Source organism: Labeo rohita, chromosome 5 (assembly GCF_022985175.1).
Source record: "Labeo rohita strain BAU-BD-2019 chromosome 5, IGBB_LRoh.1.0, whole genome shotgun sequence".
Classification (NCBI taxonomy): Eukaryota; Metazoa; Chordata; class Actinopteri; order Cypriniformes; family Cyprinidae; genus Labeo; species Labeo rohita.
In genome coordinates this window covers 3,846,381-3,861,324 of record NC_066873.1, presented here as the reverse complement: position 1 = coordinate 3,861,324, position 14,944 = coordinate 3,846,381, and the positions used below count along the sequence as shown (strand labels likewise).

The 14,944-nt window shown below is 37.1% G+C and overlaps 1 protein-coding gene and 1 long non-coding RNA gene across 2 annotated transcripts in view; one reads left to right on the top strand and one right to left on the bottom strand.

Annotated features, from left to right (window-relative positions):
* Positions 1–14,944, bottom strand: part of rgs3a (regulator of G protein signaling 3a) — a 161,245-nt gene that overhangs the window by 141,672 nt on the left and 4,629 nt on the right. The window contains exon 2 of the mRNA XM_051110231.1: positions 12,455–12,522. Coding sequence (XP_050966188.1) covers positions 12,455–12,469 — 15 coding nt within the window. The 5' untranslated portion in view covers positions 12,470–12,522. The remainder of the gene's footprint in view (positions 1–12,454; positions 12,523–14,944) is intronic.
* Positions 6,306–7,652, top strand: LOC127165530 (uncharacterized). The gene is made up of 5 exons (XR_007827793.1): positions 6,306–6,676; positions 6,775–6,842; positions 6,949–7,006; positions 7,096–7,201; positions 7,374–7,652. It is a non-coding gene; the product is annotated as an uncharacterized LOC127165530 (long non-coding RNA).

Here is a 14,944-nt window from a genome sequence, read left to right as displayed (position 1 = left end):
ACAAAACCCACGACTGAGCCAATCATCGTCCCGGAGCCTGAGCATCAAGAGTCATCTGACGAGGTGCATGAGCCAGCAACACCGCATGTGCCTGAGGGAGTGCTCATGGAGATCGAGGGCTCAAAGGGAAGCCCCACCCACACTCCTGCCGCTGAGGGTGAGCTGCACCTGGCCACTGGACTTTGAGAAACCTATGGACATATTTAAAGAGGATTTAATAGACTCATTTGGGGAGGTAATAACCAATTCTCCTGTGTCTCCTGAGTCTCCACTGGTTCCATCCAGCTCTCCTGTGTCTCCTAAGCTCCCTGTGACTCTTAAGCTCCCACCCAGCCTCCTTCTCCCGCCTCCTCTTATGCCAGCCAGTTCCTCAGCCCTGTCTCCGCTGGTACCTGTCAGTCCCTCAGCTCACCCTTGGTCAGCGCCATCTGGGAGCTCTGATCTGCCTTGGGACTTCCAGTCTTCAGCTCCACCTAGGCATGAGGATCCCCTGTCTCCGCCTCCAGCCTCAGAGTCCTGGACTCCACCTCAGAACATCGACCCATCGGCTCCGCCTTGGCTCCTAGCTCCCTCGGCTCCACCATGGCCCGTCATCCCACTGGCTCCACTGGGCTCCCTCATCCCTCCGGCTCCACCTCGGTCAGTTGTCGACCATCCACCAACCTCGAGATTCCACTCCTCTGGCTTTGCTTCATCCCTCTGTCCCTCTGGCTCTGTCAGGCTCCTCCTTCTCTCCAGCTCTGCCTTTGTCCTCAGTCGCTCCAGCTCCGCTGCGGTCTTCCGGTATCCTCTGTGTTGCTCTTGCTCTCTGTCTGCTCGGCTCCACATCCAGCGGCTCCTTCTCCATTGCTCGTCCCCAGGATATCGTCTGCCAATCCTCCACTCTGGCTCTTCCCTCCACTTGTCCTGGCTGGTCTTTGGACCAACACTTGGCTCCTCCTGCTCCTGGCTTTTCTTTGGCTCCTCCCACTCTCCACTCCCCCATGGACTCCTTTAGATATGTTTTGTTTCTGCCCCTCCCCCAGAACCCCTGCCCACCCTCCTCTGTCGGACATCTTTAGACACGAGGACATGCCTTCCGGGAGGGGGGCGAACTGTAACAGTTAAGGACTTGTGGTTGTGTTTTCCCTGTGATTTCCCTTTGTGATTTCTGTTCTCCTCTCTTTTGTTCATTTGACCTAGATTACCTGAGTTATCCTGATTAGTTCATTCATTTCCATCTGTGTTTATCAATTATCTTGTTTGTCTCTGTTCATTTATGCCCTGGGTTCTCTTCAGTTTCTTCATCCTGTATTGCTTAATGTTGCATGTTGGTTTTTCTGCATTTTCTCTGAGTTTCTCTGAATCTCTGTGGATTTATTAAAAGACTGTTATTTAAATTATTCGTTATTGCGTGCTCCTTACATTACCAACACCGCTACACACCTTCTTTAAGACATGCTTTTTTGGACGTTAAATAATGGGGCAAAAACCAGTAATTTGACGTGTGCAAGCATTAGTAAATCATGTTGCATGATTCATTTTACTACTCTGCTCCCAGAAAATTTGCCTCTAAAGCTTAGTCATGCATATGCACATACACAGGACAATTAGTATAGAGAATGATACAGAACACAAGAGTGAGCATACAGAAAAGAAGCTGTGGTGTGAGAATTTTACAGAGAGCAGATTCACCACATCTGCAGAGGGTGTTTTAAGCCTCTGTGTGCGATGGCTGATCTTTACATAAAATGAAGGGATTACAGCAGAAATCTGGATTAAACAGAAAGACCCTACAGATGAGAGAGAAAAGAGAGAGATGGAAGGAAGAGGGGATGGAGGAATGAAAAGAATATAAAGAGAATGAAAGGAGTAAAGAAGAGAAAATTGCAGGATATGAGAAACTAAGAGGTGTTGTCACCATGCTCAGTTGACAGAAAATCTTATTCCTTATGTTCTTAATTTACTTCTTTTCATCATATTATGTCTTTTCTCTATGTAATTACACTCAGTTAACATCTGAAAAGAAAACATTTATGATCTTTTTCTTACTTAATCCTTTTCTCTACTAGAGCAGAGCAATCTCCCTTATTGGACACATCCAGTTTAGGCCTTGCAGTCTCCACTAATGAGCTGATAAATTGAATCACTTGAAGGAGTCATTCAAAATGTGTACTGCTGGGAGCAGCCAGGACAGGTTTTGGAAGCACTGATCTATAACATATGTCTTCAGCCCTGCTCCTGCAGACTCACCAGTTTAGTTTTAGCCTGCTGCAACACACATGCCTGGAATTTTCAAGTCATCTTAAACATCTCAATTAATTGGTTCAGGTGTGTTTGATTAGGGTTGGCGATCAATTCTGCAATACAGTGGATCTACAGGACCAGGATTGAAGACTTTGATGATTTAAATTTATTCCATACGCATCCCAACGTCTGTGGGTATACTGTTACAAAATATTACATTGTTTCTTATTTGTTTTGCGACACTTTCAAAATGAAATGTGCTGTGAGTTGCAATTTAAGCATGTTCAGCTGAACATGCTGGTATTGTTTTATTATGTTGTTTATTGCATGAATCGCAGCAGTTTGGAAATTACATGTCTGGTGAGTGAAACTTAAAGGATTACTCCAGTTCCAGAATAAAAATTTCCTGATAATTTACTCACCCCCATGTCATCCAAGTCATTCATGTCATTCTTTCTTTAGTCGCAAAGAAATTACTTTTTTGAGGAAAACATTCCAGAATTTTTCTCCATATAGTGGACTTAAATGGTGCTCAACGGATTGAAGGTTAAAAATGCAGTTTCAATGCATCTTCAAAGGGCTCTAAACGATCCCAGCCGAGGAATAAGGGTCTTATCTAGCGACCTTCAATCTGTTGAGCACCACTGAAGTGCACTACATGGAGAAAAATCCTGGAATGTTTTCCTCAAAAGGTGAGTAAATTATCAGGAAATTTTTATTTTGGAAGTGGAGTAATCCTTTAAGGGTTAATGCTCTAATGCATTTAAAAATAACATACACTAAACCTGACTCTAAACTTAACCGATAGTGTTAAAGGGGTCATCGGATGCTAAGTTCACTTTTACATGTTGTTTGAACATGAATGTGTGTTGGCAGTGTATGTACAAATCGACCCTATAATGATAAAAATCCATGCAGTGGTTTTTAATTAATCTGTAAAAATAATATCCCCTTTTTCAAATCGAGCCATTCTCAGATGCCTGTCAGTGTGGCGTCACAAAGACTTAGAGCTCTTTTATTTGTGTGTGACAGGAATTGTAAATCAAACATCCCACCCTGCAAAATCTCATTTCATCACCAACACCTGCACTTGACATTCCAGCAAAATGCCCTTTGTGTGACAAACTCCAGACAAAGAGATCACAAACGACAAAGATGCGTGAAGCGGGTGGATCCAAATGCGAGCTTTTATTAAGGGACATCGACAGAGACATGGTCATATAACAGGCAGGGTCAGACAATGGCAAACAGGTATGAGAAGGCAAGACAAAAGAGTAATCCAAAACAGTTTGTGACAATTTGTTTAAAAATTATTTTATTATTATTATTTTATTACAAATGAAACAATGCTTTAGCAAGGTCCCTTTAACGGCCTTTGGCTTTAGGGAAAAACAGCAGACGGACTGAATGAACGCAAATTCAGTCTCTGCCAGCAGGTGGCGCTTATGGAATAATGATACAGCATTTCCCGTTTACCGCTGTAAACAAAGCGCCTTGCTTATGAATGCAACTTTAAATGTATCATACAGAGGCAAATGAAAAGAAAACGGCATGTAAACATTTCTTAAAACAATCAGTTCCCCTCAGAGATACATTAAAATAAAACCCGTTTCAATATTTAGGATAATATTTCTAATATTTCACACTTTGTGAACCGTGATCTTGCTCTGCCTGCTACAGTATTTTTTTCCTCTTTGCGTTCGTCTTCAGCGTCTCTGGCCTTTGTTAACGGATGTTTAAAGAGTTCGTAATATCTCCAAACACATGACTTTTTTACAAATCATTGCATGCAGTTTGTGGGTAGAGATCAGTTGAAATATGTCCTGTCATCCAAGATATTCATGTCATTCTTTCTTTAGTCGCAAAGAAATTACTTTTTTGAGGAAAACATTCCAGAATTTTTCTCCATATAGTGGACTTAAATGGGGCTCAACGGATTGAAGGTTAAAAATGAAGTTTCAATGCATCTTCAAAGGGCTCTAAACGATCCCAGCGGAGGATTAAGGGTCTTATCTAGCGACCTTCAATCTGTTGAGCACCATTGAAGTCCACTACATGGAGAAAAATGCTGGAATGTTTTCCTCATAATTAATATTAACTATTAATTATGACTTTTTCCAATAAACTCCTAATTTGCTGCTTATTAACATTTATTAAGGTAGTAGTTAAGTTTAGGCATGGGGTAGTATTAAAGTATCTAAAATATGATCGTGCACAATAAGGCATTAATATGGGCTTTATAAACACTAATGAACAGCCAATGTGCTAGTAATATGCATGTTAACAAGCAACTAGTTAATAGTAAGAATTGGTCCCTAAACTAAAGTGTTACATTATATTTTCTAAACACCATAACAAAACTAGATGTCTTCCAAATTCCTCAAATGGAACACTTGATCAATAATCAGTAATAAATGGGATGTGAACAAATATGTTTAAAGATGAATCCACTCACTTTTGGTAAAAAAACATTAACTTCACAGCAGCATCAGAGATACTTTACAAATTACTGCTAAGATGAAAACAACATTTTTCTGCTTGAAAAGTTTGCCTCCACCCTCATTCTGTGCCAACCTTATAGAATCAGAGTGAGAGGTAGATTAAAAAAAAAAACAACAAAAAAAAAACTTCTACAGCTGCAGGGCACTGTAACCCTGACAACCCTGATGATTTCATAGCCTTTGTTTGGACACAGTTCTTTTTAAAGCTGCATTACAACACAGAGCCGAGGAGAGGGAAGGCCATGAAAAACACATAGAACTCTGCTCTCAGAGGAGCATTAAATGGGCACTAAGGTCTTTTTAATCCGTCACTTTGCCTAGGCTGGGAATTCAGAAGGTATTTTCCCATCTCTTCAATTAAAAAGTGGGATAAGAGGAGGAGAAAAGCCTCATGTTAGCCCTGCATGAAGAAGCACTTTAAACATTGAATACAATCAGTGCAGAGAGTGCTGCCTTGTTACTCAGGGCAAACCACAGACCTTGTTGGTGAAGGGCATAGCCTGAATTTGAAGGTGATGCCAAAAAAAATGCCACCATCATTAATATCCCTATGGTTTTACTCAGACATTAGGATTCCAAATGAGTTTGTACTCAGATAGGTCACCACTGTATATTTTTAGAAATCCAAATCAAGACTAAAGTCTTATATTTATTTATTTATTTATTTTTCCCTTCTCATTTTATTTGCAACCCTAGTTTTGTGTTTGCTTGCAAAAGCGTAAAGTATAGTCTTTTTCCAATCTCATTTTATTTCCATAGCCAGTTTTGGGTTTGCTTGAAAGTTTCTCCAGGGGACACAAAGGTTTGACAGAACAATAATTTTAACTGGGCTATTTTCTGCCACTTTTATTAGAGCCCAGACTAAAAGAAAAAGGTTGACTATTGTTGATTTTTGTTCTTGCCATACTTCTTTTTCTGGTGTCAAAGAAACATTAATACTGTTTGCATTAACAGTCTCTCACTGCTCTTTCTCAAGAAAAGTTTTCAACAGTCTGCATCATGACCCTGATTCACCCGTGTGGATGACGCTTTAGGTCAGAGACACTCTTGCACCTGTGATGAGCCAGGGCTGTCAGATCTTTTTACCTTGTTCCTTGTTGAGCAGAGTGAGCCAGAGCCAAGTCAGAGAGAAAGGGCTAAAAAGAGAAGCCTCAATAAGCTTTTCAGAGAAGAAAGGAAAAGGCCAGAAAGAAAAAAAAAAGCCAGTCAAAAGACTGAAGAGGAGAGGGCCAACAGAATCTTGATTTAAAAAAAAAATAAATAAATAAAAATTATATATATATATATATATATACACAACAAAATATCCAGTGTTAAAATCCTGGTGTTAAGGACTTTTAGTGTAAAGAGTTAAACTTGTGGTGTTGAATTTGAGAGGATTAACACTAGCTAGTGTAAACAGCGCCCTCTGGCCGGTGTAAATACGCAGAGTTACCCTTATTAACACTGTTGAGTGTTATCAGTCACATCCGGGACATTTGCTCGTGTGCGCGCCTCACCCATCTGAAATATTTTTTCACAGACGCCATTTTCTTTGCTCGCGATGCGGAGCATAATGAGGACGGGAAACAGCGAAAAACAGCGTTTAATCTTAATTACAAAATGTGTTTTGTAATGTCATATCGTTTAATAACGATATTTATGTGCTGTATGTGGCTAAAAAGACATTTATATCCACTCGCGATGCGGAACAGACGAGAGCTGTGTACTCCTAAACTTTTTCTCAGAGAGATATTTTCTTTCACTCACGATGCAGAGGAGACAAGTTTTATCAAGGAACACACCGTAAGTAAGTGTTTTATCTAAGTTGCGATATGTATTTTGTAAGATAATATTACGTTATGACGATATTTATAACGTTATGCTGTTCGCGCCTAAACGTTTCTCACAGATTTGAATTGCAATGCGGAGCTGACGCAGAGGCCGCTTTTAATAGGGAAACTTAAGGGGTAAGTGTTTTACCCTATTTAATATATGTATTTTATAACATAACATTGATTAATAGTGACATTTCTGTGTTGTGCACTCCTAAACTTTTGTTTTTCAGAGATATTTTCTTTCACTCACGATGCGGAGCAGACGGGGAAGTTGGTTTTATCAAGGAAAACACCTAAAGTAAGTGTTTTACCTCATTTACATTATGTATTATATAGGATAATATTACTTTATGAAGATATTTGTATGCTGTTCGCGCCTAAACGAGCCTAAACATTTCTCACAGATTTGAATTGTTACGCAGTGCAGACGCAGAGGTGGCTTTTAACAGGAAAACGTAAGAAGTAAGTGTTTTACCTAATTTAAAATGTTTTATAACATCATACGGATTTATAGCTATATTTATCTTGTGCACTTCTAAACGTTTTCCAAGAGAGATATTCTTTCACTTGGGAGCTGATGTGCTTGAAGAGTATGAAGTCACCATTACATTAAGTGGGATGAGAAGAGCTTTGTTAGGACACATACCAGAGACAAGGGTAAGCCACAATTGCATATTTAAAAATTGTTGATTGTCATGCTTAATTTTTTAATTATTATTCAATAATGATAAAAAGTCTGATCTCCTTCTAAAAATGTATCAAATGTAAGTTTTTGGTATGCTTCCATTTATTTATGTGCTGTCCCATTTATGTGCATTCATTTTGGCAGGAGGAGTCCAACCTCAATGCAGAGAGAGATCAGTACGCACTTGGAATTATGACTTTGTTTCTGTTGTTAAAAGACTAATTTTCCAGTAAGACTGACTTTCTTTTTACAATATATATACATACATTTACAGTGAATTAAATGATTTTCCTTAAAGCAGTAAGTCACCCAAAAATGAAAATTGAGTCAACATTTACTTAGCCTTGGCCTTGTGTTGCTCTAACGCCATATGCCTTTCTTTCTTTTTTTGGACCACAAAAGGAGATTAAAAAAATGCCCTGAACAAAGTTATCCATATAATGTCAGTGTATGTCTTCTGTAGATTATTCAAAATATTTTTTTGTTCTTCTTAAAAGACAGAAGGTCCAAAATGATGACAGAATTTTCAGTTTTGGGTGAACTGTTTTGAATTGTATTTTATTGTATTGTCTAGATTTAAACTGACAGTCTGCCTCCTGAACAGTAGGAGGTAGATTATTCCAGAGTTTGGGAGCTAAATAGGAAAAGGATCTGCCGCCCGCAGTTGATTTTGATATTCTGGGTATTATCGACTCTGGCCTTGAATCTTGTCAGTTTAAATCTACATTAAAGACCCATCTCTTTAACCTGGCTTATATGTAATACACTTACACATTTCTATAATTTAAGCCCGTTAAAGGATTGTTAGGCTGCATTAATTAGGTCAGCCAAAACTGGGAACACGTCCCTTAACACATGATGTACTTGTTACATTGTAAGAAAGAATAGCATCTACGCTAATATTGTTATATTATAATATCTGTTTTGTTCTTATTTCGAGGTCACTGTAGCCACCCAGATCCAGACTGAATCTAGATCAGATGGTCACTGCAGTTCCCTGCATCCAGTCCGTATCCAGTCCAGATGGTGGATCAGTACCTAGAGATGACCTCTACAGCCCTGAACGTCAGCGGAGACCATGACAACTACATGAGCCCCAGAGACAGATCCCCTGCAAACACCTCGTCAACACACCCATTGGCACAAGAACTCTGCTCAATCTGACTTTGTTGCAGCCTAGATTTCGACACACTATTTCCCTGTTTAATACTGTAAAGCTGCATTGATACAATCTGCATTGTAAAAAAAATGCTATAAAAAATGGATGTGAAATTATCCTGTTTTTTATGTTTTTGTTATTTAGTTTTCCAATTTTACAGGAGCACTTTTGAAATGCTCCAAGTGGGAGTGGATATCTTGCTTAGCTGAAAACAGCAGAGAAACACATCTTGTCATGCTGAAAACAAAGCAAAGACTGTTGTTAAAGCTGATAAATGTAAGCATTATAAACCTTAAACATTAAGAGCACATATGGACCAAATAAGAATATGTATTTTGTGCCTTTGCATTGATTTGCCTTGACATTATGATATTTTAGATCTTGTGAGAACATGTAAAAAACATGTATTGAAAACACTAAATGTGTTTCAATTAAAAAAAATAAATAATTGTAAACATGTATTGTTTTGTGGGTTTATTTTTTAATATTTTCACCTGAACACTGGTATTGTGTTGACCAGTTACTCCATGAGTGCTAAATTTTAACACCAACTTTGGTGTTTTCATCATCCGTTCTGGTGTTAATATTTTACATTTTAAGAGTTTATTAGTAACACTGTCACGGTGTTAAAAATGTCAACACTTTCAAAAGTGTTAGTTTAACACTTTACCAGTGGTATCCATATATACACTGGATAAGTGTTAATTTTAACTCTGAGGGAGTTAAATTCACCCGTTAAAATTTGTAGTGTATATATATATATATATATATGTGTGTGTGTGTGTGTGTGTGGTGTTAAAAGGAGAAATGCAGAGAATGATTCTAAGCTTTGCCCTGTGGCATACAGGCCTAAGCGGGCTATTTCTACAAAGTCTTCAAATACCATTATGTTATTTATGCATAGAATGAAATCAAGAGTAAAAGTAAGTGCACCAGATTGCAGTAAAGAGCTGCTGACAATCTAGCAACAATGTTGCATTACGCTTCCTCTGAAGCCTGCCAAAAATTGTTTCTGGAGGTGCCTTCATGCACACTACCGGTAAAGTCATTGCATAATAGAGCAGCAAGACAACAACCCAGCTTTCCAAGCTTTTGGATGCAGCCAGTGACTTGCTTGGAGGGAAGAATGTGTTGCTCCTTGATGGAAAGTAATTGCTTCAGCCCATCAGCTGCATATGAAAAGTTTCAACATTTAGCAGACTGTCTCTACATCCAGTTGTGTCCCAAAAGAGTGAAATTGTTCCTGATAATTATTATAGTTAAAAACTATATATAATGCCATCAGAACAATAACTTTAAATGTCAAGGAACTTTCTTTGCTTTGTACCATACCTAAGTACACTGTTGGCACCAAGTTACAGTTTGCCAAACAGATGCAAAGAACTGTTGACCAATGTCAAAGCATTAGTCCACTATGATCCTCATCTGTTTTCACAAATCAAGAAAAAAAGCCTCGAGAATCCAACAATATCTTTGGGGCAGATTCAGTTTTAAACTGGGATCAAAGACTCCTACTGACATTTTGCATAATTTACCACAAGTCTGAGTAGTATAGAAATACAGATGGCTTGTCATGTTTCTTTGTCTCAAATAACAGATCAGAAATGTCTGGTAAAAAAAGAAGAAGGTCAACCTTATGATTTCAGCAGTTATGTTGGCTGACATGCAGGGCTTAACAATTCACTTTCAGAAAAAAAAGTACAAAAGCTGCCACTGGGATGGTATCTTTTCAAAAGGTACACTTTTTCACCTCAAATTGTGCAAAATAGTACCCTAAAGATACATATTAGTACCTAACGTGCACATATTAGCACCAATGACAGCTTTTGTACCCTTTTTCTCTTCAGAAAAAAACATCATCTGGTGTTAATGGAGTCGGATTTTAAGAAAATCAAGCACTCTCAAGCACTGAATCCAACTACATATGAGGTGTCTAAGTATGGTTTGATATACAGCTGCATGAGATGCAGTACAACTGCCAAATGAAATCAGAATCATGTTTCATCTACCAGGAAAGAAAGGTCATGTGTGTGCAATGCTGTCATGCAACATATGCACAAAACCACAAAGATGCCAGCAAAAGAAAAAAAAGAGAGCCTACAGGGAGCAGCCAAGGAACAGACTTTGTCCAGTCGCTTCACTGGAAACCTCTCCAATGACCTCTCGTTGTCGCTGTCCAATCAACTGGCCTTTTATCTCCATCCAAATCAGACAAACTACACTAACGATGTATGGTAAGTTAAAGGGATAGTTCACCCAAAAATTTAAATTCTGTCCTCATTTGTCATTTTATGCCATGTCATTACAAACCTGAAAAAGTTGATGATAGCCATTAATTTACATATTATGGAAAATAGAAGTCACACATTCTTTAAAATATCCTCTTTTGTGTTCAGGAGGAGAAACATGAGGGCACTACTTTGCATTTTTTAATTTGTATTTTATTTATTTATTGTCTTTTTTTTTTTTTTTTCTTCTTTTTTTTTTTTTTTTTTTTTTTTTTGCAGTATATTGTGCTCACTTTTCTCTAGATATGCTGTCACATGCCAGAGATGAAGTTGTAATTTACGGTGATTTTAAGGTGATTTTAGGCTTAGCAATGCTCTTTATATTATAATATTATAATATTATAATATTATAATATTATTTAATTTGTGGGAACTGACCAGATCATAAGACAGACTGCAAAGCTGGCATGTGTCTTGATCTAAATTTATGGGCTTATTTTTTCATTTAGTACAAACCCAAATATTTCCATGTTGCCAACATTCCACAATCCATAGATTGTTGAATGGGGCATTTTGAGTAGAACTCCAATGCATAAAACAGCAGATTTCTGAACTTGAAAACACTCTATAATAACATGCAAATAAACTGAGCAAATGATAAAAATACAACCATGTTAATCATGGCCTGCTGCATGCTGGAGCACAATAAAATTTAAGTTTTTACTTATGAAATTTACTAATTTAACAAATAAATAAATAAATAAATAACATTCTGTTTAGTCGCTGCTTTAATTTCTTGCTTCAGTTGAGTACAAATATAGAATCTGTTACATACCTCCAAAGTGTAATGACAATCAAGTTCACTTAGGAAACAATACATGGTCAGGCTGACAGGTTGTTTCCAGACACACCTCTATGTAACCCAATCAGAATCTCATTCTCTCTTGTCAAAATATTAAAGACTGGTACTCACCCCCCACAACTGGCTCAGCAGCGCAGTATTGCACAGTGTTTATTAATGTTTTCTAGTTGTTCTGTAGCTGCTGCATGTCTCTTACTGTATGTCTCTGCTCTGTGTAACAAGTGTGGCGTATTGACCCATGTCAGGCAGAAGCACGTCCTCCACTGTCATTATCCCCTCTTTAAATACTCTTTAAATCTACTCTGAGACTTGTCCGAACTTAAATATATTAAACAATTAGACAGGTCCAAAAACAGCTCATCTGACCCAACCATTTCCTCACTTAAAGCTATGCTATGGCCTCAGAAAACATGCAACGTATAAGTCATGTAGACCTCCTTTATGGTGCTTTTTCGTTGTTTTGGAGCTTGATTGCCACTGGTTATTGTACTGTACATTTCATAGTTTAAAAAGAGCAGTGTGAACACCTCAACATTTAGGTAAATTAGGTAAAACATGAAGGTAAATTATAGAAATTTAATTTAAGGTGAGCTATATATTTTAACTTATGCAACTATGACTGACAGGCTTTTACAAGAGGACACTCTGTTAAGGTTGTGTTATACTTTTTTTTAATTAGCAGAAAGAATTAATTGGCACAAAGTAAACTATGCTACTGTATCTTTGTTTATGAAGAAGCAAATCAGAAATATCTCATATAATTGTACTAGGTTGTACACAGCACTCAGAACTTAGCACTCGGCACACAAATCGGAAAATTGGTGACAATCAACAAATATAAAAAGATGAGCTCTTAATATAATCACACATTAAATAATTAACAATGATGACAAAACATTCAAAGTTCAGTTTCAGACCATAAGCAACACACAACAGGAAAAAAAAAAAAAAGCTTGCAGGGAAAGTTGGCACTCACCGTTAAGCATTGCATATTCTCAGAGTTAGCAGAGTTGGAGACAGCAGCATGGTTTGCTGTAGCAGCTTCTGAGGAGACAAAATCAAATGAGTCAAGGGCTTTGTCTGTTTGTCTGTCTCACGCACTCGCTACAGACTAGTGTTCGAATTGAGGGGGAGGCTGGAGGGGTACAGGACCTCCCATAAGCTTTAAGGGAGCCCCCATAACACCCAAAACATATATACTTGGGCGGTCTCCTGGTTTTTCAATAAAACTATAATAATTCAAACATGAGTGAAAATGAAAATTAAACGAAAAGATTTGATTGCTGTATTGATTGTTGACCTTACATCATATTTTATTGTTTTTACAGCGTTGCTGATTATAACCAATTATAATCACGTCTCTGAACAACATGATGGCGTTTCGTTCCTGAATGAATCAACTGTTTAAATGATTCGGTTCAATCGCAATGACTCGCTTATTAACAGTGACTTGTAGGTGGCGGTTTTACTTTCAAATTAATAGTACCTTTTATTTTATTTTTTTTTATAATTTCAGATATCAACATTCAATGTTTTAGAATTAAAATATCGACACATTATTTATGCATTTGCAACTGCATTAAACACAGGACTCTGTAAATACATCTAAATGCCTATTCAGATGCAGCATCTGTGTTTCCTCTGCATTCAAAAGATGAATTTTGTTGATAATGATATTATTTGTTAGGTAACACCCTAAAATGTCTTATTATTATTTTTTATTGACTTTATTGATTAAAGATAATGCACACTTTTAGAAAAAAGAATGGCTTTATAAAGGTCAAAAAATGCCCATAAAAGGTAACTTTAAACTTGTTGGAAAATATGAATTTATGTCACTGCTGTGAACTGACTGCACTGAATATTAAGAATATCAAAAACTTTAGGAGCAGCACAATGCACTCAGCAAAACACAGTCTGATTAAAGTTATCGATAAAATCTATTGAGATATTTTTTTTTGTCAATATCGCACACTCCTCGGCTAGATATTTAATTCTTTTTTTACTTAGTGATTGTTTGGTACACTTATTTTTAGTTCAATTTACTGATCATTGTAAAATACCTTTTATCTTAGAATTAAGTTTTCTCAGTGATAACAAGGACAAGACAAAAATATGAATTAAGTTTTTTTATTCAGTGATAACAAGGACAAGACAAAAATATGAATCATATTTATATAAGTTTTTATTTATTTATTTATTTTTGGTTATTAGCTTTCCAAAACTTTGTGACTGTTCGTTTTCGAAAAAAAAAGCTTTACGGTTCTATTGGTGGAATGAGCTGCTGATCTCAATCACAACAGAAACAGCTGAAGATGCACCTTTTCTGCAATTACTAAACTAATGTGTAACCATAAACAAAGACAATCATCTTAAAAATAAATAAATAAGTAACATCTTTTACTCTCTTTATCTTCCTTTCTTAATTTCTAGCTTGTGAACTAGCTTGTTATACTGTACTTGAACGTGATGTTGCTCATTTGTAAATTGTACATAATGTACTGAATCATGTGTTGCGTTAATTCTAGATTCATATAAGATTTAAACAGACTGGACCCTGTCTGTTCTCTATTGTTCTGTAAAATGCAGAGCAGTAGGATGGTCCTGTTCAGAGAGAGGCTTCTCCAGCTCTGCTGCTGGGTCCCCTGAGACACTCAGGAGACCTTCATAAAAACTGACAGACAACTCACTGTCCTCTGTGCTCACTGGTTAGCAAAGAACTGAATAAGTCAATTTGTCTTTGGCAGAGAGAAGATTGTCGGAAGAGATTCTAGGGAAGGTGTTTTTCTAAAGTAGGCTGTGTACCTATTGTAGCTACCTTTTGGAGTTTGTTACTTCAAAAATTGTGACTTATTGATGTTGTTTATGTGTTTAGATATAATGTCTGTGTTTTAACAATTTGTTAGCATTTCAGTTAAGGCCCAGACAGTGTTGGGCAAGCTACTTGGAAAATGTAGTGAGCTAAGCTAACAGTTACTCTTCATTAAATGAAGCTTAACTACACTAAAGCTACAGCCTTGGGTAATGTAGCAAGCTAAGCTACAGCAACATGGCACAAGTAGTTTACTACATCTAAGCTATTTTTTACATTTTCATTTTTCTATTGAACCAACATCATACCAAGTCAATGCTCTCTCAGTGATCAATTAAATTGTCAGTCATACAGGCATAAAAGTCCAGTTTAATTGTTTATTCAACCACTCTTCCAAACCAATTTGGCAACAAAAATCAGTATAATGTACAGGGCTGGGTTTATCTCACATTTTGGGGGGTTAGGGGGGGTTGAATTCTTTCTTGAAAAACATTTTTAAAAAAAAAAAAAAAAAAACAATGGCACCTGTTTCAGAATGTTGAATGAATAAAACAGGGAAAACACAAAATTTTTAAATAAAATAATTTATACATATAATTGAATAACATAGTCTATATATGAATGGGTGTTTGTCAACTGATTGCATGCCATCAG